The sequence below is a fragment of the Schistosoma haematobium genome, chromosome ZW, assembly GCF_000699445.3.
Source record: "Schistosoma haematobium chromosome ZW, whole genome shotgun sequence".
NCBI classification, from domain to species: Eukaryota; Metazoa; Platyhelminthes; class Trematoda; order Strigeidida; family Schistosomatidae; genus Schistosoma; species Schistosoma haematobium.
Genome location: NC_067195.1, coordinates 52,651,565 through 52,677,169, shown reverse-complemented (window position 1 = coordinate 52,677,169; position 25,605 = coordinate 52,651,565). Strand labels below are relative to the sequence as shown.

General features: G+C 37.3%; 1 protein-coding gene across 2 annotated transcripts; it reads left to right on the top strand.

Moving 5' to 3' along the window:
• The first annotated feature begins 11,008 nt into the window (after positions 1-11,008).
• RCC1_1 (Regulator of chromosome condensation) lies at positions 11,009-24,392 on the top strand. 2 transcript variants are annotated; one of them, XM_051218785.1, is made up of 7 exons: positions 11,009-11,140; positions 12,638-13,050; positions 14,807-15,194; positions 16,702-17,109; positions 20,234-20,407; positions 21,759-21,867; positions 23,193-24,392. In XM_051218785.1, the coding sequence occupies exons 1-7, from the start codon at positions 11,017-11,019 to the stop codon at positions 23,839-23,841; spliced, it is 2,265 nt and encodes a 754-aa protein (XP_051071816.1). In that variant the 5' UTR covers positions 11,009-11,016; the 3' UTR covers positions 23,842-24,392. The 2 variants fall into 2 exon arrangements, with proteins under 2 accessions (XP_051071816.1, XP_012800267.2); XM_012944813.3 differs by having other exon boundaries at positions 12,596-13,050.
• The last annotated feature ends 1,213 nt before the right edge of the window (positions 24,393-25,605 follow it).

Below are 25,605 nucleotides of genomic sequence, written 5' to 3'. Positions count from 1 at the left end.
AGTCAAAATCTAGAACAGGCGACCAGAAGTCCGATGAAATCGTAGAAATGGTCAAAAGTTGAAAATTTTGATAAAACAATCATAATAACTTCAAAATTATCAGTAAACATTGAAACACAGAGCTGAGGAAATATTTTTGCACTTAAGAAGACACAGGGAAACAGTTTCACGGATGAAGATATTTTTATATACATCGGCGTCTCTTTACATTGTGACGTATATGGTGGACCTAAGAATGCATGCTAATATCCCTACAAGCATGGGACGTTAATTGACCTTAAACGATTATCTACACTAGGTCCCTCCCAGTGTTCATTCTACAGGACGTCAACACAACTGGGATCAAGAACACATAATTGGCCTGACCACAACGTAAATATATTTCCACAGCAAAATCCGACACAATTCTCAACAATGGACAATCAATAATAAGTGCACCACAATAACAAGGATAAAGGAATATATAACTTATCGGACATCTGTCAAACTATCTACATGTCTGACTAAGCAAACAACCAATCATGATCACATGTTTAAAAATACTCAAAGGTTACGTTCGAAAATACTCAACGCTCCAGGTCTTGTAATAAAATGTACCTAAGGTAGTCAAGCTTGTCAACAGTAAGCGTGGGAATCCGTACAGCGATCTAACTGTCAAACGAAAAGGATCCTAAACTCAACTTACCCAAAATCTAGGAAAACTGATCAATGTTCGTGGTGACTCCTTTATAATATGAATCTTAAAGTCCCTTTTGACCATCCTCTTCATCTGCCGAACAACAGGATGCTTTGGTAAAAGCTGGACAGTGAGCTCAAGGTTCCCATAAGTGAACACCTGACAGCTACCTGGTTTACTTACAGAAGGATACCAGACAGCCAATTTCTCTAAGACTCCTGTGTGTAACGTTCACTAATACTACTGACGTGAAGGTTTTTCTTTTGGTTTGTTACTTCCTTAAATCGGAAGAAATTGGTTGAACACTGCCTGATATACCTTATCATGAGCCTAATCTCTCTAGCAACATTTCGATGGAATATTGCTAGACGTTCTTTCGCAGATGAAATATTTTTGTTTAACGTATCCCAGAAAACAAGGACCCCGATAATGATGTTTAAGATATTCCCGATTGAAAGTTCGTAAGGCTGTCCTTGAGGCTTGGGAACACAATAAATCAACAAATGGTACTGTTAACCAAGAAGAACAGATATCTGTGACCCTGGATAACGAAGATAATCTTCCTATCTTACCGAATGGAAGCTACCACTCTCTAGGTGTTACATACCAACAAACGTCTTCTGCCAACTGGAATCCGCATACCACCAAGCAGGCCATACGATGCAAGGACTAAAGACAAAAGCGAATTGACATTAATCATTACACTTGTGAACTTTCAAGGACAAGGAAAAACAGTGAGATTGATAGAGACCACCCTGTTAGAATGCTTTGTGTAAATAGGTTGCCTGTACATTTACATAAAGCGCATTCAAACGAACAGGACAAGGAAACTCATGGATTTCCGAATGAAGGCATCAACAGTTTATATACAAAAGCTGAGAGTTTATTGAACTAAATGGATGGATTGCGTGAGTTAAACGACACTGACAATACTCATCTGATAAGAATATCAGGAACAAGGGCATCTCAAATCATGGACAAGGAACTGGAAATATTTGCCATACTTTTCGTGTTTTACACACCAAGATGTCAGGTTAGAGTCATTTACAGAAACCCTTCAACTGATACCGGTTAAAGCGATAATATGCTGGAGTGACTGTCTCACTCTATTCGTCTCGGATACACTAATATCCTGATTTTAGGAGACTTTAATCAACCCAAACTCGGTTTTCGAAAAGTTTAACTTGCTTGCCTGTGAACTGACGTGCCTCGTGTAACATGTTTTTTAGGATAAAGCACAATTGTTGATAGTGTTAAATTAATCTTCAGTATTGAAACGGTGAACATTTATTTCTGTTTATCGCTATACATTTGCGATCTTGGATGCTGAGTGAGCCTGAAGTGAGTTTAATGTTCAGGTAGCCTCGTAAGCCGAAGAAATGGAATCAGTAACAGCCCCATCATTGGTAAGAATAAAGGTGAGTACAAAAGTACAGATACACAATACGCAGATAGTCTTTAACCGAATATATGCAGTCAGTGCCTACAAGACTGGGTACGGTTAAACTGTCGCTATACGGCGTATCCTTGTTCACCATGGGATAACTTTCCTTTGAAAAAGGAGAATAAATCAACTTAATTGAAAAACCGATCTCACAATAAATTACTCCCTAATAGCAGTAAATTCTCCCAACAATTAGCAAACCAAGCTATTGTCGCTTCCGGACCAGTTAAACAAAATAGTAATAACCAGGAATTTGACATTCCCATGTGGCAGCTACCAGAATATATGACAAAATAAGTCAAAATCTAGAACAGGCGACCAGAAGTCCGATGAAATCGTAGAAATGGTCAAAAGTTGAAAATTTTGATAAAACAATCATAATAACTTCAAAATTATCAGTAAACATTGAAACACAGAGCTGAGGAAATATTTTTGCACTTAAGAAGACACAGGGAAACAGTTTCACGGATGAAGATATTTTTATATACATCGGCGTCTCTTTACATTGTGACGTATATGGTGGACCTAAGAATGCATGCTAATATCCCTACAAGCATGGGACGTTAATTGACCTTAAACGATTATCTACACTAGGTCCCTCCCAGTGTTCATTCTACAGGACGTCAACACAACTGGGATCAAGAACACATAATTGGCCTGACCACAACGTAAATATATTTCCACAGCAAAATCCGACACAATTCTCAACAATGGACAATCAATAATAAGTGCACCACAATAACAAGGATAAAGGAATATATAACTTATCGGACATCTGTCAAACTATCTACATGTCTGACTAAGCAAACAACCAATCATGATCACATGTTTAAAAATACTCAAAGGTTACGTTCGAAAATACTCAACGCTCCAGGTCTTGTAATAAAATGTACCTAAGGTAGTCAAGCTTGTCAACAGTAAGCGTGGGAATCCGTACAGCGATCTAACTGTCAAACGAAAAGGATCCTAAACTCAACTTACCCAAAATCTAGGAAAACTGATCAATGTTCGTGGTGACTCCTTTATAATATGAATCTTAAAGTCCCTTTTGACCATCCTCTTCATCTGCCGAACAACAGGATGCTTTGGTAAAAGCTGGACAGTGAGCTCAAGGTTCCCATAAGTGAACACCTGACAGCTACCTGGTTTACTTACAGAAGGATACCAGACAGCCAATTTCTCTAAGACTCCTGTGTGTAACGTTCACTAATACTACTGACGTGAAGGTTTTTCTTTTGGTTTGTTACTTCCTTAAATCGGAAGAAATTGGTTGAACACTGCCTGATATACCTTATCATGAGCCTAATCTCTCTAGCAACATTTCGATGGAATATTGCTAGACGTTCTTTCGCAGATGAAATATTTTTGTTTAACGTATCCCAGAAAACAAGGACCCCGATAATGATGTTTAAGATATTCCCGATTGAAAGTTCGTAAGGCTGTCCTTGAGGCTTGGGAACACAATAAATCAACAAATGGTACTGTTAACCAAGAAGAACAGATATCTGTGACCCTGGATAACGAAGATAATCTTCCTATCTTACCGAATGGAAGCTACCACTCTCTAGGTGTTACATACCAACAAACGTCTTCTGCCAACTGGAATCCGCATACCACCAAGCAGGCCATACGATGCAAGGACTAAAGACAAAAGCGAATTGACATTAATCATTACACTTGTGAACTTTCAAGGACAAGGAAAAACAGTGAGATTGATAGAGACCACCCTGTTAGAATGCTTTGTGTAAATAGGTTGCCTGTACATTTACATAAAGCGCATTCAAACGAACAGGACAAGGAAACTCATGGATTTCCGAATGAAGGCATCAACAGTTTATATACAAAAGCTGAGAGTTTATTGAACTAAATGGATGGATTGCGTGAGTTAAACGACACTGACAATACTCATCTGATAAGAATATCAGGAACAAGGGCATCTCAAATCATGGACAAGGAACTGGAAATATTTGCCATACTTTTCGTGTTTTACACACCAAGATGTCAGGTTAGAGTCATTTACAGAAACCCTTCAACTGATACCGGTTAAAGCGATAATATGCTGGAGTGACTGTCTCACTCTATTCGTCTCGGATACACTAATATCCTGATTTTAGGAGACTTTAATCAACCCAAACTCGGTTTTCGAAAAGTTTAACTTGCTTGCCTGTGAACTGACGTGCCTCGTGTAACATGTTTTTTAGGATAAAGCACAATTGTTGATAGTGTTAAATTAATCTTCAGTATTGAAACGGTGAACATTTATTTCTGTTTATCGCTATACATTTGCGATCTTGGATGCTGAGTGAGCCTGAAGTGAGTTTAATGTTCAGGTAGCCTCGTAAGCCGAAGAAATGGAATCAGTAACAGCCCCATCATTGGTAAGAATAAAGGTGAGTACAAAAGTACAGATACACAATACGCAGATAGTCTTTAACCGAATATATGCAGTCAGTGCCTACAAGACTGGGTACGGTTAAACTGTCGCTATACGGTGTATCCTTGTTCACCATGGGATAACTTTCCTTTGAAAAAGGAGAATAAATCAACTTAATTGAAAAACCGATCTCACAATAAATTACTCCATAATAGCAGTAAATTCTCCCAACAATTAGCAAACCAAGCTATTGTCGCTTCCGGACCAGTTAAATAAAATAGTAATAACCAGGAATTTGACATTCCCATGTGGCAGCTACCAGAATATATGACAAAATAAGTCAAAATCTAGAACAGGCGACCAGAAGTCCGATGAAATCGTAGAAATGGTCAAAAGTTGAAAATTTTGATAAAACAATCATAATAACTTCAAAATTATCAGTAAACATTGAAACACAGAGCTGAGGAAATATTTTTGCACTTAAGAAGACACAGGAAACAGTTTCACGGATGAAGATATTTTTATATACATCGGCGTCTCTTTACATTGTGACGTATATGGTGGACCTAAGAATGCATGCTAATATCCCTACAAGCATGGGACGTTAATTGACCTTAAACGATTATCTACACTAGGTCCCTCCCAGTGTTCATTCTACAGGACGTCAACACAACTGGGATCAAGAACACATAATTGGCCTGACCACAACGTAAATATATTTCCACAGCAAAATCCGACACAATTCTCAACAATGGACAATCAATAATAAGTGCACCACAATAACAAGGATAAAGGAATATATAACTTATCGGACATCTGTCAAACTATCTACATGTCTGACTAAGCAAACAACCAATCATGATCACATGTTTAAAAATACTCAAAGGTTACGTTCGAAAATACTCAACGCTCCAGGTCTTGTAATAAAATGTACCTAAGGTAGTCAAGCTTGTCAACAGTAAGCGTGGGAATCCGTACAGCGATCTAACTGTCAAACGAAAAGGATCCTAAACTCAACTTACCCAAAATCTAGGAAAACTGATCAATGTTCGTGGTGACTCCTTTATAATATGAATCTTAAAGTCCCTTTTGACCATCCTCTTCATCTGCCGAACAACAGGATGCTTTGGTAAAAGCTGGACAGTGAGCTCAAGGTTCCCATAAGTGAACACCTGACAGCTACCTGGTTTACTTACAGAAGGATACCAGACAGCCAATTTCTCTAAGACTCCTGTGTGTAACGTTCACTAATACTACTGACGTGAAGGTTTTTCTTTTGGTTTGTTACTTCCTTAAATCGGAAGAAATTGGTTGAACACTGCCTGATATACCTTATCATGAGCCTAATCTCTCTAGCAACATTTCGATGGAATATTGCTAGACGTTCTTTCGCAGATGAAATATTTTTGTTTAACGTATCCCAGAAAACAAGGACCCCGATAATGATGTTTAAGATATTCCCGATTGAAAGTTCGTAAGGCTGTCCTTGAGGCTTGGGAACACAATAAATCAACAAATGGTACTGTTAACCAAGAAGAACAGATATCTGTGACCCTGGATAACGAAGATAATCTTCCTATCTTACCGAATGGAAGCTACCACTCTCTAGGTGTTACATACCAACAAACGTCTTCTGCCAACTGGAATCCGCATACCACCAAGCAGGCCATACGATGCAAGGACTAAAGACAAAAGCGAATTGACATTAATCATTACACTTGTGAACTTTCAAGGACAAGGAAAAACAGTGAGATTGATAGAGACCACCCTGTTAGAATGCTTTGTGTAAATAGGTTGCCTGTACATTTACATAAAGCGCATTCAAACGAACAGGACAAGGAAACTCATGGATTTCCGAATGAAGGCATCAACAGTTTATATACAAAAGCTGAGAGTTTATTGAACTAAATGGATGGATTGCGTGAGTTAAACGACACTGACAATACTCATCTGATAAGAATATCAGGAACAAGGGCATCTCAAATCATGGACAAGGAACTGGAAATATTTGCCATACTTTTCGTGTTTTACACACCAAGATGTCAGGTTAGAGTCATTTACAGAAACCCTTCAACTGATACCGGTTAAAGCGATAATATGCTGGAGTGACTGTCTCACTCTATTCGTCTCGGATACACTAATATCCTGATTTTAGGAGACTTTAATCAACCCAAACTCGGTTTTCGAAAAGTTTAACTTGCTTGCCTGTGAACTGACGTGCCTCGTGTAACATGTTTTTTAGGATAAAGCACAATTGTTGATAGTGTTAAATTAATCTTCAGTATTGAAACGGTGAACATTTATTTCTGTTTATCGCTATACATTTGCGATCTTGGATGCTGAGTGAGCCTGAAGTGAGTTTAATGTTCAGGTAGCCTCGTAAGCCGAAGAAATGGAATCAGTAACAGCCCCATCATTGGTAAGAATAAAGGTGAGTACAAAAGTACAGATACACAATACGCAGATAGTCTTTAACCGAATATATGCAGTCAGTGCCTACAAGACTGGGTACGGTTAAACTGTCGCTATACGGTGTATCCTTGTTCACCATGGGATAACTTTCCTTTGAAAAAGGAGAATAAATCAACTTAATTGAAAAACCGATCTCACAATAAATTACTCCATAATAGCAGTAAATTCTCCCAACAATTAGCAAACCAAGCTATTGTCGCTTCCGGACCAGTTAAATAAAATAGTAATAACCAGGAATTTGACATTCCCATGTGGCAGCTACCAGAATATATGACAAAATAAGTCAAAATCTAGAACAGGCGACCAGAAGTCCGATGAAATCGTAGAAATGGTCAAAAGTTGAAAATTTTGATAAAACAATCATAATAACTTCAAAATTATCAGTAAACATTGAAACACAGAGCTGAGGAAATATTTTTGCACTTAAGAAGACACAGGGAAACAGTTTCACGGATGAAGATATTTTTATATACATCGGCGTCTCTTTACATTGTGACGTATATGGTGGACCTAAGAATGCATGCTAATATCCCTACAAGCATGGGACGTTAATTGACCTTAAACGATTATCTACACTAGGTCCCTCCCAGTGTTCATTCTACAGGACGTCAACACAACTGGGATCAAGAACACATAATTGGCCTGACCACAACGTAAATATATTTCCACAGCAAAATCCGACACAATTCTCAACAATGGACAATCAATAATAAGTGCACCACAATAACAAGGATAAAGGAATATATAACTTATCGGACATCTGTCAAACTATCTACATGTCTGACTAAGCAAACAACCAATCATGATCACATGTTTAAAAATACTCAAAGGTTACGTTCGAAAATACTCAACGCTCCAGGTCTTGTAATAAAATGTACCTAAGGTAGTCAAGCTTGTCAACAGTAAGCGTGGGAATCCGTACAGCGATCTAACTGTCAAACGAAAAGGATCCTAAACTCAACTTACCCAAAATCTAGGAAAACTGATCAATGTTCGTGGTGACTCCTTTATAATATGAATCTTAAAGTCCCTTTTGACCATCCTCTTCATCTGCCGAACAACAGGATGCTTTGGTAAAAGCTGGACAGTGAGCTCAAGGTTCCCATAAGTGAACACCTGACAGCTACCTGGTTTACTTACAGAAGGATACCAGACAGCCAATTTCTCTAAGACTCCTGTGTGTAACGTTCACTAATACTACTGACGTGAAGGTTTTTCTTTTGGTTTGTTACTTCCTTAAATCGGAAGAAATTGGTTGAACACTGCCTGATATACCTTATCATGAGCCTAATCTCTCTAGCAACATTTCGATGGAATATTGCTAGACGTTCTTTCGCAGATGAAATATTTTTGTTTAACGTATCCCAGAAAACAAGGACCCCGATAATGATGTTTAAGATATTCCCGATTGAAAGTTCGTAAGGCTGTCCTTGAGGCTTGGGAACACAATAAATCAACAAATGGTACTGTTAACCAAGAAGAACAGATATCTGTGACCCTGGATAACGAAGATAATCTTCCTATCTTACCGAATGGAAGCTACCACTCTCTAGGTGTTACATACCAACAAACGTCTTCTGCCAACTGGAATCCGCATACCACCAAGCAGGCCATACGATGCAAGGACTAAAGACAAAAGCGAATTGACATTAATCATTACACTTGTGAACTTTCAAGGACAAGGAAAAACAGTGAGATTGATAGAGACCACCCTGTTAGAATGCTTTGTGTAAATAGGTTGCCTGTACATTTACATAAAGCGCATTCAAACGAACAGGACAAGGAAACTCATGGATTTCCGAATGAAGGCATCAACAGTTTATATACAAAAGCTGAGAGTTTATTGAACTAAATGGATGGATTGCGTGAGTTAAACGACACTGACAATACTCATCTGATAAGAATATCAGGAACAAGGGCATCTCAAATCATGGACAAGGAACTGGAAATATTTGCCATACTTTTCGTGTTTTACACACCAAGATGTCAGGTTAGAGTCATTTACAGAAACCCTTCAACTGATACCGGTTAAAGCGATAATATGCTGGAGTGACTGTCTCACTCTATTCGTCTCGGATACACTAATATCCTGATTTTAGTAGACTTTAATCAACCAAATCTCGGTTTTCGAAAAGTTGAAGTTATTCGAATACATAAAGTCAGCCACTCGGAGGAGAAACCGCTAGACGTCGTCACGCTTATACTGCAAACTTACAAACGAAGAATTCCTGGATGACAATCCCGCAATAGTGGCTTCTCCGGTAAAATGTGATCACGCGGTTTTATCATTCGATTTTATCTGCAATACTAAGGTAAATCATCATACTAACGACGGAAGCGGGAATGTTAAACGTCAGGATTTGTTGGTTTCACTAGACTGTCTGCAGTCAATGGACGAAAATTTGAACCGTCAACTACACATGGCGTTTGCTAGGGTTCCTTACTGCACATGATCTGACGTGCAACGACTCAGTCTGTCAAGTAAACGGTCCCGAAAATTTACAAGCAACGTACGACTCAAAAAACACTGCCGGTTTACTCTGATATGCCGAGAGAGTAAGATTCCATCTTAGTAACACTGCTATGATGTTCTCATATTCACCGAACCAGGACACGCTCCCAGAAAATTGGAAGCTGGCTCACATTACACTGCTTCTCAAAGTAGGCCGACGTCATGAACATTCAAGTTACTGGCCTTTGGCACCTATCTCAATACACTCAAAAGTTATGGAGTTCTTGGTGTACTACAAACTGTGTGACCACTTGTCATCCATAAACTTCTTTTCATCCGAAAAATATGGTTTCAGGAAGAGTCTTTTCTGTATAAGATACCTAACTGCCGTGGACAACCATCCTTGATCGCGAGGGTAAGGTTGGTATCATATACCTAGTCCTCCAGAAGCGTTTGGTAGCACCATATATGTCTCATCAATCAGCTCAAACTGTTGGCTCACCTCATATTTAAATAGTCGGCTTTTTAAGGTCAGGGTAAACTTTACATTTTCTCGGGCAACAGAATACTCTAATGGGGTCCTCCAGGGCACAGTAGTGTGATCTCTTCTGTTTTTATTTGTACGAATGACCTTCTTCAGCAAGAATCGTCTGAGTTATTATTTCGCCCAGACGATGTTACACTGTGGAGAGAAGTTCAAAGTCAACCTGATAAGCTGGCATTTAAGAAGGATCTGAATCGACTTCAAAGTTGGGAGGATAACAACAGACTTACTTTCATTACTTCAGCGTGTAAAATAACCCTTTTAAGACATGTTTCAGACTACGAATACAACTTAGGTTATCCTTCTTAAGAGAAATCTAAGGCAAAATACAACCTAGGGTATTGGTACTCTATGATCTAAAGTCATGCGCTGAAAGCAACAAAAGGTTTTCCCAGCTTACCTCGCACAACTAGTGTTGATTCTCACTTTTAATCTGTTTGGTGGTGGAACTTTCAACCTTAAGTCAAAGAGTTTTATTCGGTTTTATTACACTCCAAAAGGATAAGAATACTCTGGAACATATCCAAAGGCGAGCCACGAAATGAGCTTGAGAACATAAATTGAAACCTTATGAAGAGCGCCTCAACTCACTGAACCTTTAATTATTAGAGCATAATAACATAAAAGGTGACCTTCTAATGACTTATAACATCCTAAATACTTATGGGCATCCTCTTAAATAATAGCTTAGGCTCAGTCCCAACAAAAACCTTAGGGGCTGCAGTCAGAAATCAGAGTCATAGCATTGTGAAGTGGACGGCAGATTAACCTTTCACTGTTTACTAGTAGGGAAGTTTCGGAATTTGATGCAGGATAAGGTGGTCAAAACAACTTCCCAGCAGTCTTTTAAGAGTAAACTATACATTCTCAAGGACTATAATTTGCCAACATTTCTCTTCTGTTCGTTAAATATGCCTGGATTTCTGCCTGTGAGCATCAGAGATCCACTATGCGAAAGCTTTTTCTATTCATCTACAACTGTTTGAAACCATTTAGGTATTGAGCATCTACTTCATTTGTTCGGCTCGGTGGCATATTCAACCTGTGTGCTAGCATGGTCATCAAACCGTCCTCTCAGGGTGTAGATGGCCGTGATACTGTTAAAAGTAGTGGTATTCCTGTTCGTCAAAAACGAAGTTCCATCACATTCGACAGTGGTTTGAGAAAACGCCGGAAATGTAAGTAGTCCCACGGTTAATTCTTCATGTTGACCAAATTATTTTTCATGTATATTTGCAAGTAATATAATTCATCGCTAGTTAATATAATATTCACTAAGTTATAGTAAGTTTGATGATCTCACATGGAGTACAACGTATTTTTGCTAGAGCGCTTCCATATTGAGTGTATACAGCCAGACTTAAAATAAGTCGATATCAAAATATCCCATGATGACTGCTATTGGCTTACCGTGGGTTTCATACTTCATTCAAGAGACACGGTAAATACATGTCATTAGTATTCCAATGCAGTAAGCTTTGTCCTAGTGCCCCACAGATATTTCATCCTATTCTGTTTTATGCCTCACAAGTAATAAATATCTTATTTTTCTGTATACTTTTTTCATTTCGACATGCTTCCTATCACACTTTCTCCATTATATTTAATGTTATTTTTGTCAAATCCTTGTGGCCACTTTACCTTTCTCGTACGTTCAGGCATCTGACGTTAACTAAAGGCTTAAATTCCAACTAAGCATTGACATGTTTACTGTGACTTGTACATGGTAAAAAGTATGAAAATCTTCTGACTCAAATTCGTTCGTGTTGTCTCTACTGTGGATGAGATAAGATAACGTCAATTAAGGGTTTGTACTTTTATCTACCAAAAGATACTAAGTTGCTTCCTAATTTCCCCTTGCTTTAGTATTGTGAAGACATCTTTCTAGGATATGTCAGAGTAACAAATAATCTTTTCTCAGATAGGATTTTTCTGTCGAGGTCTAGATATGTCTTAGTATAAATTCAGATTTGTCTGCTATCTTCCAAGTTTTTCGTTAATGGGGTAATAGGAAGGTTTTTAAAATGTTCATTTAAAAAATTAAGCAGTACAATTAACAAAGCTTACACATCCATATCCCACCATGGTTACTGATGTGTTAAACTCTGTTATGAACCTATGAAGAGGCACGACTGAGTAAGCTTTTGGTCCTCACAGCATTAAATGTAAAGTCTCAATAAGTCAGAAGTAAGTAGTAGGTGCTCCATTATTTTCCGGCATACCACGTATTTTCTGACCATTTTTCCGATTCCGTCTTATACTACTAGACAATATGTCTTGAAGAGATGTTTGCTTTGCTTCAAGAGCGAATTGTCTAAAATGCAGATCAGTGTTTAAAACTCAACTTGTTTGAACAAGTAGATTACTGGTCATTAACGTAGCCCCGTTCTATATAATCAAGGTACAGTATTTGAATAACATCCCATTTTCAGTCAGACAAACAGTTACAAAGATCATTTTCAAGTGGTCGTAGACGTTGTATAGGTAACCAATCAGTTATTTTACTGAGAATTGCAAAATCAATGTTTGTTGTTTTTCCCAATCATTTTTAATTACGGTTCTTGAGTTAGCGCGATTTCTATCTTTCTGTAAGTAAATTATTCTTGTTGCTCTAAAAATCACTTCATTTTCAGTCGAAACTTCTGAAGGCCCTCATTCTCCATTATCACAACTAGGTGGACACACAAAGCAGATTAGAAACAACGTTACAACATCTACTGTTCCAGGTACTGCTCTCTTCCTCGGTGTTGGAGATACTGGTCAACTTGGTTTGGGACCAGATGTAACAGAACGCTCAAGACCTGCGCTCCCAAGTGCTACAAGTCTTGGTGCGTTACAAACAACTAAAGAAAATTCTTTTTCGTATTTCACACAAATATGTTGTGGGGGCATGCATTCTGTCTGCCTGACAACTAATGGTACTGTTGCTACCTGTGGTTGCAATGATGAGGGAGCTTTGGGTAGACCAACGGGTATGGAGTCTGGATCCTATGATTCGTCTCCATGCGATCGCAGTGGTCCTTACCCTATTGTAGATGAGTGTCATCTTGGACTTATACCGTTTCCAACGAAGGTGAAGATAGTTATGGTAAGTAACTGACAAATATTTCAACATATTAAAGTTAATTTTGGCCGGATTGTTTATTTTCATACGTGTGTAAATCCAGTGATATTTATTCAATAAATAACTAGTGGCATGGTGTCTATTCGTCGATACTAATTGATTTCTACCTGTCGACTTTTTTAAGGTAGCTTGAGGTCACAGAACGATGCCTTGAAACTAAATGGTTGAAGGTAGTTGGTGAAAATGCACATCTAAGTGCATCTAAGTTTCATGTAACCATCATTATCCATAACCATTGAAAACAAGCCACATTATACTCTAAAAAAAGTTCTGAATCATTGCATGGAAGCTCCTGACTGGTTACACCTGCGTTTCTTGAGTCTTCAGTCATGGAAAATTATAATCTAGCTTGTCCTTTCCTAAGGATTTGTTTTGTAAATCATTCAAATACGCAAACCCCGTATACAGTATAGTGTTCTTCAATATTGTTTTATTATTATTATTATTATTACTATTATTTAAACACATAAATATATGTGCAAGGAGGCACCAAATAGATATGCGCCAGACAAATCATTCGGTTTGTGTGTGGGCTGGGATGCTACCCGGGTGCCCAAACTGAAACAGGTGGTTTTCTTAGGGAGCCACACCCGGAGCCTTCGACCTAAAGGTCTGATCCACAAGGCTGTGGAGCAAAGTAAGGAGATGCGGTCCCATGGTAACCGGTCACTAACGATTGATTCATACGCCATTTGTTCTTTTAGAATCCTGGAGCCCATATACACCATTGGTTTGAAATCAGGATTTTCCAACTCCCCTAGGTGAACTCTCCGTGTCCACCAACCGCAATATTGTTTACTTTGTAGATAACATTAGTAATAGCGGACAGATTAATCTGCTGAATGATTAAAGATATGAGAACTTTCTCCTTATCCTGAAAGTATTGTTATACAAATATCCCTGCTCAGATATGATTTTCACAATTCTAAATGCTACGATTTGACAATTGTGTAAGTTATTCGTTCAAAACCATTGTTTGCTCCCCCAAAGGTCCGGCTAGACCTTACTGATGTAAAATACACAGCCATTGTCCTGTTTGGCGGAGGCACTGACAAGATTCAATCCTCGGATCACCTTGAGCAACAATGCAACCATATTTGAAATGCTTATCCGAACACAAGATGTTGCTTCAGAATTGGTCTGCACCAACACCTAAGGTGATGATGAAGAGTGAAGTAGTTGAGGGCATTGAACACTTCACTTATCTTGAAGGTTTCATTAGCCCTGATGGGTTGGTGCATGGTGAAATATCGACACATTCAGAAAGCTTGGTCAGCTTCTGCCAACTTGCATCACTTGTGAAGTAAACGATACATAGATCTATCAACTAAAGGGCAAGTATACTGGGTAGCAGTTTATCCTGTTCTTTATGACTGAAATGTAGCATTTAACAATAGATATCTTTGTGTTACTAGTATTCCATCGTAGATGTCTTCGAAGTAATTTTGTGTATTTTGGGCCCACCAAGTTAGAAATTCTGAGGTTAGACAGAGGCTACTAGGTGTGTATGATAAATCTGTTAATGAGGTAGCGAAAGTTCATTGACTGACGTGATGACTCGGATTTATTCTTTCGTGTATTCATAGTATTTTATATCATCATTAATACCGTTACTATTTGTACTAATCTAGGATTTAATGACTTTCTACTATTTTCAAGGTTGTTTGGTGGGTTTATAAAATAAGTAAACTAACCAGCTCATTGTTTCTTTGCTGTTTAGGTTTCCGCTGGTGATAGTCATACTGCAGCCTTAGATACCAATGGTCAGGTATGGTTGTGGGGAACGTTTCGAGGAGCTAGTGGTCCTATAGGACTTACACAACCTGGGGAGATTTGTTCAACTCCGCGACTGTTACTAGCTTATGCTATGAACAGTCCCAGTGAGCACAATGATGGTGTTTCAAACAATGAATCCAAGTTATCTAGTCGATCAACAAATACAGCGCTTTTAACTTCTAGTACACACGTAGTAAAAATTGCTTCTGGACAAGACCATTTGGTTTGTCTGACAGATGAAGGTCGTCTCTACACTATGGGATGTGGTGAACAAGGTCAACTGGGTCGTGTTGCTGAACGGTTTGCTAAAGATGGTGGTCGTTCAGGGATTAGTAAGGAAAACATTTTGATATACTTTACCTCTTTTACTGTAATATTAAACTGCTGTTTAGATAATTGGCTTGTGATGGTTTCTGTAGACAGTCATTAAAGTTGTCGAATTTAAATTGTATCCACGTTCAGACATTCATGTTTTGGATCGTTACTTTTGCTTGCTTTGGATTCACTCTGTCTTTCATTAAATCTCGGGTTTATAAATTACCCCATAAATTTTGTCTCAATTCCACTATTCGTTATTTTATTTTTAATTCGTATCTTCCTCCCCTAATCTTTTCCATTACCAATAATCCTGTTACTACTTCTACGGCTCTGAGATTTGCCTTAACTTACTTTAGATATACTGATGCGACAGGTCCTATGTTGCGTCTGACTGGCTTTACGCTAACTTCCTTTCCATTATGATATCGGGAGGATCGAATTAACTAAACTTGTATTGTAGTTACATCTCCATATCGTCATCCCCCTTTATCCATTAGATCCCAGGTTCGAACAATGATCTACCTAATTCGGTCCGGACATTGGGTGGCACTATTAGACATCAAACAAGATGTATGGTACAAAGCAGCTGAGTATATAAACTTATAATTGATAAATGAAATGCTCCAAAACTCAAGTCTATACACATCCTATCCCAACGGCCAGTATACATTCATTTTTATTGTATATGGTTTGAGCTTTCACGAAAATAAAGCTACTATTTTAATGAAGAGTGGGTTAAACCTGCTGCTGATGAGAGCAAACAAAATGGTCGAATGTGCTTTTTTGGACTCAGGTTGGGTATCTATTAGATGATCTCTTTGGCTTCTTGTTTTACATCCATCCATCTCTAATATTAACTAATAAAATCGAAACTTTTGTGTATACCTTAAACTAGTCGTCTTGATAGAATACCTAAAGATTTGTAAACTATAATTTCTCAAGAATTTATTCTAAGCAAATAGAAAAGTCAGTAGTTTTAGTAATGTCAGGTCCGATCGATTTCCTTTGCGTGTTTACTGTGCTGCATTATCTCTCAACTATCTTTTTTCTTTTGGATATGGTACTTTTGTAAATGTAGTTAGTTAGGAAGTATCGATGACTATGAGTAAATAGAGGGGACTTAAGCAGATTTGCCATTGCACTATGTGAAGCATTTCTGCTATTCCCTAATAAAACTTTTTGTTTAATTTAAAACTAGGTTCTCCAGATTTCAACCTTTTATTTATTTCATATTGAGCCGAAGACAACTTCTGGTGAACCTAAGTATTGTGGTTTTGTTAGGAAGTAAAGCTGGGGGAAATCTTTATTGTCATAACATGTCCACTAATGCCTTCATACTTTAGTCCCATGTATTAGTATTGCTCGAGCAATAATGTCAGTGCTCTACTTTTTAAAATATTAACCGTGATTTTTGAATCAGTAGTGTGAAATACATCTTTGTACTTTTCCGGATGTTAAGAGCACATTGTAACTATTTGATTTTTCTATTTCGTACTCCTGTGATTTATTACTGAATTTTAGGCTCATTACTTCAACCTACTGAATGTCGAGTTCGTGGGGCCGTCCGTTTTTCCGATGTGTGGGCAGGAGGTTTTGCTACATTCGCTCGTTGTCAAATGACTGGTGCTATCTATGCCTGTGGTCTAAATAATTATAGTCAGCTAGCATTACGCGATACAACCGGTCATGGAAAATCGCTTTCATGTAATTCTACGGAAGAGTTTGTTGACATCGAACTGAATATGGCTGAGAATGCTGAAAAGTTAGTAACTGATCGCCAGGAAGCTGACAGGTCGGAGGCCCAGCTAGTCGCTCGGCAAGGTCCCCTTATTCAGTTCATGTTAGTTCGAGCATTTGGATTTGATCCGGATCAAGATTGGCGTCAGTTTGCGATCGGTATGCATCATACACTGGCTTTAAACCATCTTGGTAAGCTGTTCTGCATACAATTTTGTGTTAGTTTGTATGACTTTCGGTGATCGTATGTATTATTATTACTCAGATTATTTCGAAAGCTGTTTTATAAGTTTATTTATTTATTTATTTATTTAAACACATAAATATTGGTACAGGAGGGCACCAAATATATATGCGCCACACAAAACAATGAGAATTTGCAGAGAAGGAAAAAAAGGTAAGGAGCGTAAAAAAAAACGACAACGAACAGATTAGTGTAAGGTAGTGTAATAATAATAATGGGGGAAACACAAACATACACTCAGAGATCTTTCAGTTAAGGAAGAAGCAACCACTTTTTATAAAGAAAGTAAAAGGTTACAGCAGGATCGCCACTGGCTTCTATTCTGAGCCATATCTGATAACGTCTCTACTCGAGAACGTTTAGATAGAACCGAATTTCCACCATAGACGAGCTGCTGTATAAGTCGAAAAATAAGGATAGACAGAGTAGGAATAAAAGAGAGTGAATAAATGACGTAGTAAATAATAACAATAGTAATAATAATAATGTGAATCGTTTGATTAATATTTGAAGCAAGAAAAGTATTTTCCATAATTATCGACAGTTCATCATATTTGTGTGTGGGCTGTGATACTGCTCGGATGCCCAGACTGAAGCAGGTGGTTATCTTAGGGGGCCACACCCCGAGCCTCCGACCTGAAGGTCTGATCCACAAGACAGTGGAGCATCGTAAGGAGACGCAGTCCCATGGTAGCCGGTGACCAACGATTGGTTCATACGCCATTTGTTCGGTCAGGATACTGGAGCCCATGTGCACTATTGGTTTGGAATCCGGTTAAAGCGCCGGACATTCGCTTTTCGCCCTCTCATTTTCGTAAACAACACCCCTGCCACGAGAAGGCAGTGCGTAGGACTTCCCTGGCAGAGGCTGTATACGCGTGGCCGTGTGAGAGCATTTCAAGAGGGAGGGCGGGCCCACTCCACTTTCGGCCATACCAGGGCATTTGGGGGCAAAATTATTTTACTTCCGCTTATCTGGGGACATTGTTTCGTTGACGTCGCCCTAACTACTATGGGTAAGGGGACACCAAGCGACTACATCTCAACCTTTAGTCGTTTAGTTTCCTGCTAAGTTAAAATGTTTAAGGAAGAAACTGACAAGTAAAACTGTCTTTCTGTTTCTGTTAACAGTCCCAACGATTACTGTCTAGTTCCAACCAAACATGATTTTTATCACTATCTCAATGACTTGAACGTATTGCGGTGTCGGTTGTGGAGTTCACTGTGTTGATTGGGCGTCTAAGTATAGAAGAATCTTCTGAGGTGCTAATGGAGACTTTTTTTGCAAGTTGAGTGGTGCCGTAGATAGACCAATACTGAGTTCTAACTCATTAGTCGCGTATTCGCTACATGGTACTCTCCCTCTGCACCTTATATTAATTGAAATCAGTCACTAGCAACAAAAAGCTTTGCGTCTGTGAAACAATTAGCGATCTTCAGAGACATAGAAAACAGTTCCATTCCTTTGGTTGTCCGAGCAACTTCGATCAAGATGTCTTGTTCTCCTTGGTTGATGGATACAAATCCATCTAATGTTATGAAGGTTCGAAATGAAGTGAAATGATGCGCGCCAATCGATACGGGCGACTTGGTGTTTGCTTTTCTCAAGAATAGATTGTTATGGATAAGCTGACTACATTGTTTAAAAAGGGATCTTATTAGGAATGAAGTGATTGTCGTACCTATCTAACGAACGAATTTATTCAATGCATATCATGACCATCGGAGTTTATTTATTTATTTACTTAAACACATAAACATTGGTACAAGGAAGCACCAAATAGATATGCGCCACATAAATCATTCGATTTGTGTGAGGGCTGGGATACTGCCATCGGAGTAAACGTCTGAAACCATATGATTTCCTTTGTACTGCATAAACTACGTGAAACTCTGGAAAAATATATTCACAAGGACTAGGTTGGGCTTTGTCTATTATACTCTACACCAAATGCTTTAATACCACCAGCCTTATTGTGGTCTAACAATCACTATATTTTCTGAATTCCGAGCTGTTTTCGTTTAGGTGATAAGCTTGTGCTTCGAGATTGTATATTAGGAAGGATTGCCCCTGATATATTTGCTAACATTCCAAAATCCTGGACTAAAACATGCCAGATAGAGTGAGTATTTACAAACACCTCTTGTTTTAACTCAGTAGCAGGGTTGTGTTAGGTTGCTCATTTTCATCAGTGTTCTTTAAGTCATCAGTCAGAACCATTCTGAAACAGTTCAGATGATGGTTCGAGCTATGGAAATATAATATACTTTTATGTGACTATATGAGGAATAATCTTCTTGTGGTAAGGTTATGTGTGTGGTTATCTTCATGAGCGCTGAGAGGGGTGTAGCAGGTTGCTTTCATTACAGCAAACCCTTTAATGAAACAATCCAGTATAAGCCACCTTTTGTGCAGTCATAACTCGAACATGATTACTAACAACTGGGTGATTAACGATTCAGTACGAACAGTTATGTTCTGTGCTTGTAAAATGACTTCTTCAAGCTAAGAATGTTTGACATCCTCTTTTCTCGCAGTTTGTAGCAACATTATTTAGCTAGTACTGAAGTGTGGAGACATATTTTAGGGTACAATGTAGACGACTAAACGAGTTTTCGCTTTGAAAAACTAATTTCGGTAGTTCGGTCAAGTTTCGCGTGTGTCACCCTGAGTGCTTCCATAATATTATTTACCGGCTATTGAACTGGGTGAAAAAAAGGAAAGATGGACAAATTAGGGTATCTGAACGTGTGACAATCCCGTTGCTGTAGGATATGCTATCATATTTTTATTTCTTGGATATTCTTAAAAATGTGTCAGTATACTACTTTATCATCATTCATGATTTGTAAAATATGTAGTAAGAAATAATTAATGGCTTTTGCAGATGCGTAATGTCTCGGATTTTTCCCCCAAATTTCTTTTTCATAACACGAAGTTTCTTAGCACGTTTTCGAATTATTTTATTTTCTAAATGTAGATTATGCGATTCTTGTTTTGTAGGTGTTTATTTTTTATTCAGAGTTTTTATAGGTTCAAGTTTCACAACTAACCATGTTTTGCTTTTGTAGGTCATGTGTACGCTGTTGGTCGACCAGATTACGGTCGTCTTGGTTTGGGGTGTGATTTGAAGGGATCGAAAATTTCAGTGAACAAACCTACACGAGTGCTTGGTGCACTTAGTGAGTGTGTCTGCTCATGGATCGGTTGTGGAGAAGTATGTTCATTTGCGGTTGATACTAAAGGTTAGTTTAGAAAATATTCACTCATCTATTTTAAACTAAAGTCGCCTTGTCTAATTTCAAAACCAATTTAACAATTTCCATGTTAAAAAATAGGGCTGACAGTGTATGATAGATTTCGTATATTTCACCGTGTCGTGTATATGGTGATCTTTCCGTCTGTCTTAGAAGTTATAAGTATTCATTTTGGTTGGGCAGAGCAATATCAGGGTTGGTCTGTGTTTGCTTTAGTGCTTTCAAAATCCTCATAAGTTAGTATACTTCTATGCCTCTTTCCAGACTTATAGAATCAAGGAGTTATGCCCAATAATTCAGTTTTGCACCATATTCTATTGTCTAAAGTTGTAGGAACAAGAGTATTTAATTAGTCATATGGGTTCTCAAATTGAGCATTGATTGTGAAATATATTTTAACCAGTCTGACCACACATTTACTTGTTAAGGCATTTTTATCTGGTAAGTAAACTAGACAAATTGAAAGATGAAAAAAATAAGATAATGAAGGAAACAATGTGAACCGCGCCACTAGATAGGAAACGAATATTATCAGGGTAGGTTTAGTGTAAGTATAAAGGAGAGTTGAAAGTTCGTTTACCTAAGGCTTCAAAAAACGCAAGTATTGGTCTTAGATAACTTCATGTGCAATTACACAGGTTGAGTTAAGATAATTTTTTTTAACCTGTATGGGCTATATGTTTGATGATGGTGGAGAATGGGTTTGTTGAAACCTTAGGTATACGGAAGTTCAACTACCCCTTGTGTGTTTAAAAGCAGATATTATCTTGCTGAAAGGCGATGAAAGATTAGGAGTGGCCATTATGAATAGATATGCGTACAAAATTAAAATGTTATTTATTTAGTGATAAATTTATGCCTTTGAAGAAATTAAAAATAACTAGACAGGAGAATAAATTAAAGTTAAGGTATATTACTATACATGAACATTATAGATGGAGAATCTATTTTCTTAAAGCTTTTGCTTTCCGAATATTCTCATTTATATGGATCACCTAAAATTCATAAATTAAACTATCTTTCACGTCAGATTTTATCAATGTGTCGATCACTTACTCATAATTTTGCCAGACGACTAACGAAATAGCTGAGTTTTATATAAATGGGGTTCATCTAGGTATTCTATGGAGAATTCTTTTGTGTTAGTTGATTATATAGATGGTATTCAAATGTACCTGTTATTCAGAATTTTATCTATCCCACTGCTGTTACCAGGTTTAAATTTGTAGTTTAAACCAATTTAAGCACTGTAGAAAGTTAACTGGAATTCTATGATAAAAATCTTTTGTACATAATGTTATCAAGTTGGGTGTATTTTAATATATTTATTTATTTATAGGTCTTGCTTACTCTTGGGGTATGGGTAGCAATCATCAACTTGGACATGGAGACAGTGAAGATGACTGTTGGGAACCAGAGTTGATGGTGGGGAAACAACTAGAAGATCGGTAAGATATTTGAGTGTTTACATTTTTAAATATAAAACTTATCTTTTGCTCATAGATTGGTTGAATATGCTTGTTGTCCATATGAAAACGTTTTTATAAGGTGTACTTTGTAGTTCTAATGTTTCTTTCGATTGGAAATAATCACAATCATTATGATTTCTAATGGATTTAGTTTGATTTTCAATTTCACGTATTCAGCATGAATTCTAAACAATATTAGCTAGTTTGATCACCCTCAAACTTTCCAGTTACATTTAAACACTTCAATTAAGATCTGATTCACCCTAATTTCAAACCAATGGTGCACATGGGCTCCAGGATTCTGAAGGAACACATGGTGTATGAACCAATCGTTAGTGACCGGCTACCATGGCACTGCATCTCCTTACGTTGCTCCACTGCCTTGTGGATCAGACCTTAAGGTCGAAGGCTCCGGGTGTGGCTCCCTAAGAAAACCATCTGCTTCGGTCTGGGCACACGGTCAATATCACAGCCCATATCAAGTGAAGTGACTTGTATAGCGCATATGTATTCGGTGCTTCTTTGAACCAATATTTATGTGTTCAAATAAATAAATAAATAATAAAGTGGATTCTTTCGTTTCTCATAAAAATGGATATTTATGATTAAATTTATTTGTAGTGATGAAGTTTTTTTCAAAAAAATGGTGGCTTAGATTTCCGCTTTTATCATGTTTTGATGTTCATTCGATAAAGCGTGGCTCATCGCTTCAGCTAGAATAAGTTTGGTTGAAGATTAGTTTTAAGCTACCATGTTGGACTTTCCTATTCAAATTTTAAAATAAATAATAGTATATTTCTGCGTTAAAGTTTTTAGAATTAAGTTTATCCATCTTCAAGTGTAAAATCAATGTAAGAGAAAGTGAATGTAAATTATATTACTTTCAAAGTGGTATAATGTATTTAATGAAGAGTGTTTAGTAAATGTCCATTTAATACTTAGTTCTGGCAAGCAGTTCTTAATAGAACGCTCTATCTAGCGTGTGTAAAACATTGTTCATTCACTTTCGGCAACAAAGCTTTATGTCATTATCTGAATAGTTTCTCCATTACCTATCACTCGCGGTTACCCTCACTATCACCTAACAAGTTATTTCATGACATACAAACAATTCTTTGAAGGCATCTATGACCAAATATCTCTCCTATATTTAAGACTTACAGACTTAAGGTAACGAATTAGGATTTAAAAAATTACTAGCTGTCTTTTTTGTAATACCTTATCATTTTCATGTAAGCTGTATTTGCAATGAATTCACTCAACTAAGCACTTATTTAAAATGGGTTATCTTATATTTCTTGCAGTCGAGTTTTAATGGTTGACGCTGGTGGTCAACATACTGTTATGCTAGCTTGCTCTGCTACTCAGCCAAAAGTGATTGATACTGAGGCAGATATTGTGATGGGTGATTCTAATCAGCTTCCAAATGGGACGAACAAATCTCCTGAAGCCGAAAAACATGATGAGGAAATGTCAGAAGTGATGTGTGGTCCACTTTCTAATAATAATGTAGAGCCACATCAGCAAAGTGTAGAATTATCCAAAGATCTTAAGGTGTGTGATTCTTCCGCTGATACATCAGTAGAGCGTATTTTGATTCCACCTATTGGACCTGGTGCCCCACAAAGCAAGCGAAACCGACGTGCAAGTCCTTCATCTGTAACTGGAAGTACCGGGACGACGTTGTTAACTCCTGTTGGGTTTAGTTGTGAAAGTACAACAGGAAGTACAGCAGGGGCCACAATCAATAGCAGCGTTCATAGTTCTGCTGTTTCTGATACTTGCTCCGTTGGATCATGTGCATCGACAAGTAGTACAAGTAGTCAGTTGAATAGTGCTAAAAGTACCGATGGTGGTGGAAGTAGCCGATGTAGTTCTTTTGACAATTACAGTGTACAGAGTAGTTTATTGTTAGTACCATCCACAGAAGATAAATCCCGTAAAGGCACATGATACCCTGTCCTTATTTTCAGTATTTTAAAAAATCTACTTGGTATTATTATTTTCATTAATCCCTAAGGTTATTTATGATACGTAGTATCAATTATAGTCATTTTTCAAACTGCTCAAATTTATTTCATCTCTAACCTTGTGGTTATACATATTCATCGTCTTTTAGTTTACTGTTTTTGTGGAGAATTTCCATACTAAATTTATCCCATGTGATGTTTTGTCTTGGTTTTATTTCTAATAATGGTCACAATTTGTAAGAAATTAAAGATGAACTTACTCTTTATGTAATCGATTGTTTCCAGACAACTTTCACTCAAACTATTTCAGGCAACTAACTGATTAACTCACCTATTCGTTTTATATGTATAATGTTTATTTTGTACACTACATCTATTTGTATAATTTAATCTTTGTTAAACATTTGGGAAATAAGAAAAACTTTAAATATCCTAATGTATACTTTAAATGTTAACCTAAAGTTTGTTTTTGTGATTGCTTGTATGTATGCTTATGTAATTATATTATAATAACAATCCATATTCATTTCAACGTTAACATTACAGTTTTGTAAGTTGAATATAAATATTTTGGCTGGGTTTCTTATGGAAGGTTACTTACATAAAGTAAGTTGTGTTTGTTGATGAAGTGGTGTTCATACCTTGAAATTATAACGAAGTTATCTGTATTTCTCTGACGGAGCATCCATCTTTTGTCATTTCTCCAACTGTATACATTCTATTTTCCTATCGTATGTTGATTTTTCTACGGTAGTGAATACTACTACTTCTAAAATCTTATATCTCACCGTTCAACCAAATGGAAATAGTTTTAGTTAGTTTGGATAATTATAGGGGATAATACAGGTTTCATGCATTCACAGATTTCGGCGCATAGGATTTTTTAGATCAAACGAAATTCTCGGTTCTACAACCATTATGATTTTAAGCTAGAATTTTTAGTTTCATTAATTGTCTTGAACTAGATCACTAAGACCAACATCTCTATTTTGTAGTACGGGTACCATTACAGAGTCATCTCATTTTTCTCTTGTCCTAATGAATCCTTTACAATCAATATTTTTGTGTTTCAAACGTACACAACCTTTTCCAGTGCACCTATCGAATTAAAATCGACCGTTGTTAGTAGAGAGGATTATCTTACTATCAGATAAAGAAACTGTATATGTCCTAATAACACCGATGGGAATCCCGTTACTGCCTTTTGCTCTTGTTAATTAGACTATTACATATTGGTTACTGGTTGTGTGGTTAATACTGCTTTCTTCTGTATTGTAACCTGTTCCAGTGCATTCAGTTTATCTACTCCATCCATGGAAGAAAACTGACGGACAAAAGAATGAACTCATGCACAAACATAGCTATATTAGTGAGTATCTGAAACAAACTAATCAGTTCACCTGTAGGTCTCATAAAATGAAATATAATTGTGGTCATAATATCCAATACGAGTAATTTCTTCACTTTGTGCTAGCATGGTTGGATATTAGTTGAATGTACAATAATGATACTAGATAGTTTTGGCAACAAAGCTAAATAGCGAGTGTTTTCTGAATTTAAATCAAGTGCGAATTATATAGAGAATTTCACTGAGATATCATACCTCATTTTGACGGATCATCTAGTTTGTTGATGAACGGTTAAAATTTGCTGAGAATACGTGTCACGTAAATGTTAGTGTTTTTTAAGTGCAATATCGCAGCTTAAACTGACAAATTATTTGCCCAAACATAATCCTTATGACATC